The sequence below is a fragment of the Egretta garzetta genome, unplaced genomic scaffold (genome assembly GCF_000687185.1).
Source record: "Egretta garzetta isolate BGI_Z169 unplaced genomic scaffold, ASM68718v1 scaffold193, whole genome shotgun sequence".
Classification (NCBI taxonomy): Eukaryota; Metazoa; Chordata; class Aves; order Pelecaniformes; family Ardeidae; genus Egretta; species Egretta garzetta.
This window is the reverse complement of record NW_009259117.1, coordinates 373,857-376,481: the sequence shown is the minus strand read 5'-3', so window position 1 is coordinate 376,481 and position 2,625 is coordinate 373,857. Positions and strand designations below refer to the sequence as shown.

The window sequence follows — 2,625 nt, the reverse complement described above, 5'->3', positions numbered from 1 at the left end:
GCAAGCAAAGACTGCATACCATGCTCAGAGCTAGCTACCATCTCAGTGTTCTTCACAGTGACAAGTTACATGAGTTTAAGTACGTGTGCAGAACCTTACACGCAGAGAGCGTTAATGACTGAGATAGCAGCAGGTTGCTTATCCCTGTTGCAGGTATTACCTGGGAATTTTGGCTACTTGAAATTCTTAGGTAAAACCTTCTTTACTGTTCCTGTAGGCCATTTCTTTGTGATAAATGTAAGCATCCCATGCCTTCTGTTTTTGTACTTGTTCTATCTTTTCTTTAGAATGGCACAACTACGGAATTTTAAAGGTACCTATTGCTACCTGGTTCCATATCTGGTCTGCTTTATGTGGTGCGAACTCTCTGTGGTCATTCTGCGGGAGTCCTCTGCCATTGGGCTTGTCCGCGCATCCATCGGTTACTTTCTGTTTCTCTTTGCACTCCCAGTGCTAGGTGTAGGCATTGCACTGATGTGTCTTATCCATTTCATTAAATGGTTTCTGTCTCTGGAGCTCATGAAAATTGTAGTGACTCTGGTTCTGTGTACTGTTCCTTTGGACGAAAGTTAACTTCTCTGTAGTTGAAATGGTTAAATCCCTCACTCGAAGCTCGATTGTGAAACTCATTCTGGTGTGGATTACAGCTGTAGTGTTGTTCTGTTGGTTCTATGTGTATCGATCGGAGGGAATGAAAGTTTACAACTCTACCTTGACGTGGAATCAGTATGCTTTCCTCTGTGGACCCCGGTCGTGGAAGGAGACGAACATGGCACGTACGCAGATTTTATGTAGTCACCTGGAAGGACACAGAGTGACCTGGACTGGGCGGTTCAAATACGTGCGCGTGACAGAAATTGATAATAGTGCAGAATCTGCGATAAATATGCTGCCACTTTTTATTGGCGATTGGATGAGATGCTTGTATGGTGAAACCTACCCTCTCTGTGACCCCAAAAACGTTACGCTGGAGGAGGAAGAATTGTGTCGTCTCAAGTATTTGACAAAGCATAACTGCCACATGAAAATGTTTGATCGGTACAAATTTGAAATAACTGTGGGCATGCCTTTCAGTAGCAAAAATGGAACCAAGTCTTTAGAGGAGGATGATATAACCAAAGATATTGTGCTGAAGGCAAGCAATGAGTTTAAAAAAGTGTTGTTGAACTTGAGGCAAGGAAGTATAATTGAATTCAGCACAATTCTAGAGGGTCGTCTTGGCAGTAAATGGCCTGTCTTTGAACTGAAAGCAATCACTTGCTTGAATTGCATGTCTAAACTCTTACCTGCAGGGAGGCACGTGAAAATAGAGCATGACTGGAGGAGCACAGTGCATAAAGCCATTAAATTCGCATTTGATTTTTTCTTTTTCCCATTCCTGTCAGCTGCATAATGAGATCTCATACTGGTTCAGTGATATCTTCAGTGTACGCTGCATTTACACTGCCAAAAGTTTGGCTTCTTAAAAGGTAAAGAAAAAAACCCAAACATCTAACCACCTTGCTGTAGCAATGCTCAAAATGTACGCTAATGTAGAGCGTTGGTTGAGTTTTGTAAGTGTACACACTGTACCCAACTTTAAACCCTGTAAGACTGAAGTAATATATACTAGTTTAATATTAGAAATGACTGCAGGGGATTGCTGCTGACTAATTGCATGGAGACTATTTTGTCCAAAATGGATATATATTTGCCGTGGTACAACACTAGATGCATTCACTTGCTCGATGTTAAAAGCACTTTAAATATTCACAACGTGCCCATTTGTATTTTCACAGGTATGATTTAGAATAGGTAGCTGACAGCAGCTTATGTTGCATATATTGCTCGTATTTATTTGGTGTTTTCTAGAAAAAACTGATCTTATAGTCAGTACCTGGTGGAGATATCTATGTACAGAAATCATTGTTTTGCTATTTGTCCAGAAGACAGTGACTTCAATGTTTTTTGAAAGGGCACATCATTTCACACCCCAGCAAGGTTGTAAGTCCTTAAGCTTCCATTTTGCATTAAATACTCTGTACAAATTATGCTATTTTTTTCTGATTTGGTTATGATAGCTACACATATGACACTAAGGTATAATCCATGCTGGTGTGTGAAGGACAAACACCAGAGACTAAGGCTGGTATTGAGGTGATACCAGTAACGGACAAGCCAAAGCAACTGAAAATAGTACATAAAAGTCGACAGTGGAAACCGAAATAGTATGTTTGTTTAATGATTTGTATTGTGCAAATAAACATAAAATACAAACTCGAATTAAATGGGTACAACATTTGTTCATTATGCTTTGACACACTGAGCAGTTGTTTATGTTGCACTGATAACAGCTTTCACTGAAAATCACAATTCAGAATGTTTAAAGTGTTCTGGTGTGAGATACTTGGAGTTGTACTTCACATTATTTCAAGCAAGTAGTAAAATCTGAGTACAGCAGGGAAGTTTTTGTATCTGTAATCTAGGCATGCTCCTTACCCCTGCTTTCGTTGTGACTTACCACCTTTTTTTAACCATTGAGTGGCTGCATTTCACAGATAGATCACCCTAGTTCCCCGACTACTCTTCCGCAGACAGTCCATCAGCTCCCATTTGCCTTTGCATATCAGTCATCGCTGGGTGGTT

At 40.3% G+C, this 2,625-nt stretch overlaps 1 protein-coding gene across 1 annotated transcript in view; it reads left to right on the top strand.

Annotated features, from left to right (window-relative positions):
* Positions 1 to 2,190, top strand: part of WFS1 (wolframin ER transmembrane glycoprotein) — a 35,270-nt gene extending 33,080 nt beyond the window's left edge. The window contains 2 exon segments of the mRNA XM_035891104.1: positions 1 to 557; positions 559 to 2,190. The exon segment at positions 1 to 557 is cut by the window's left edge and continues 41 nt beyond it. Of these exon segments, the coding sequence (XP_035746997.1) occupies positions 1 to 557; positions 559 to 1,393 (1,392 nt within the window). The 3' untranslated portion in view covers positions 1,394 to 2,190.
* The last annotated feature ends 435 nt before the right edge of the window (positions 2,191 to 2,625 follow it).